At 37.8% G+C, this 1,790-nt stretch overlaps 1 protein-coding gene across 1 annotated transcript in view; it reads right to left on the minus strand.

Moving 5' to 3' along the window:
- Positions 1–1,257: 1,257 nt before the first annotated feature.
- Positions 1,258–1,790, minus strand: part of LOC137651644 (uncharacterized) — a 989-nt gene continuing 456 nt past the window's right edge. The window contains exon 2 of the mRNA XM_068384864.1: positions 1,258–1,317. Within this exon, the coding sequence (XP_068240965.1) occupies positions 1,258–1,317 (60 nt within the window). The remainder of the gene's footprint in view (positions 1,318–1,790) is intronic.

Consider the following 1,790-nt stretch of genomic DNA (forward strand, 5'->3'; position numbering starts at 1 on the left):
TAATAATAATAATTTTATTATTATTATTATTATTATTAATAATAATAATAATAATAATAATAATAATAATAATAATAATAATAATAATAGTAATAATAATAATCATCCTTCATACACATCTATCCCACAAAAATGATGGAGAAATTTTATGTTAGACTTTGCTTGGATAATTCATTTATATTTCTTATTCATATCAGCTTTCTAAAGTAATATGTATAATTCCTAGCTATACAAATTTTAGTTCTTTGGGAAGGGAATGTGTTTTCAGCACGAGATGGAGGGCCATTAAATCTTTTTAATGAGCAGTTAAATGACACGTGGGAGCGAAAGCAAGGACCCCCCCTCTCTCTCTCTTACCTGTCAAAGTCTCTGGGCTGAGAGATATTGTTGAGGAGGGGAATATATAGCTATGAAAAATACAAATTACTGCAGGAAGGGAGGCACTGCTTCGTGGGTCGGAAGTCTCCCTAGAACCAAAAAGGTAGGTACTTTTTGTTCCTTGAAAACGTCAAGTACACTTTTCCCGTAAGGTAACGTCCAAGAAGATTGATATGTGGTCAAAGGAGGGATCCCATCCTTCAAAGAGGGTAGCAGTCCGGAATAATAGGCTGTGTTTACACCAAGCGAGTTGAGTCGCATCAAGTCAAGGCAAGTCATCACGCATCATGAATCACCACCCTAGTTTAACATTAATTTGCATGGATATAGGAAAACATCGTTCAAACAGGAAGAGTCGAGTCACGGTGCGTCTCGTCGAGTCACATATAGGGCTGGACCAATTTTATACATCAGTCACAGCGAGTCCATCGTGGTGTGATCATCATGCAAGTGTCGTTCCTATTCAACTTAGTTCGAAAGCATCCTGTTATATATGATCCTATTCTTTCTTTCTTTCTTCAAATCCAACAACATGCCTGTAGTTAGTGTTGATTTTCTTTATGGAAGATCCAGTCAACTCCACCAGCTGCTTAAAATTTTCATGTGTCATCCTAAACAAGTTGTAAATTTTTTCTGGATGGATCTCCAGGTCTGGGAATAAATGATAGAAGCTTCCAAAATCTGGCTTCTTGGTGATCTGCTCGTGCATCTAGATTCGTTTTCACTTCTTACGTCTGCGGCAACAAAGCCACAACAAAACAGCTACTTCAAACAGGGAACATGCATCCATTCTCCATGAAATCAGATAGGTCAATGAGTACTGACTTGACTTAGGCTGAGGCAGTCGGTGTAAAAAGAGATGAGTCAAAATAAATCTCCTCAAATGACATTCTTGACTTGACTAAACTCGACTCGCTTGGTGTAAACACAGCCATATACCTGAAATATAATGACTAAATGGTTGGTATAGATTACACCATCCTACTTCCATCTAGGGAAGATGGAGGAGAAATTCTTGTATTAAGTCAGATCCAGCTAGTAACGCCTCAACTGCTTTCTCCCTAAGAAAGAATGATGGTGAAGGGCTTGTCATTCCTCCTCTATTCCAGACTTACATCTATACGTTACTATTGACAAAATGCTTAATGTCCCGTAAAGGATCTGGGCTAGTTATACCACTACTTGAACAGCCACCACAAAACCAAGGGAAAAGGCAATTAGGGACTTGTGGGAATTCTGTAGCTAAAAGAACATGATGGTGGTCTGGTGTATACACACTTACACTCGGGATGGTCTGATTATTCTTATTTGCATTTGCTATACCACCATTTTTAGATTCACATTCACACTTACATAAGCATGCTGTCTACCAAATAATTTTCGATATTGACTTATAGGTCTATTTCAGCAAC

The sequence above is a fragment of the Palaemon carinicauda genome, chromosome 13 (genome assembly GCF_036898095.1).
Source record: "Palaemon carinicauda isolate YSFRI2023 chromosome 13, ASM3689809v2, whole genome shotgun sequence".
In the NCBI taxonomy this organism is placed as follows: Eukaryota; Metazoa; Arthropoda; class Malacostraca; order Decapoda; family Palaemonidae; genus Palaemon; species Palaemon carinicauda.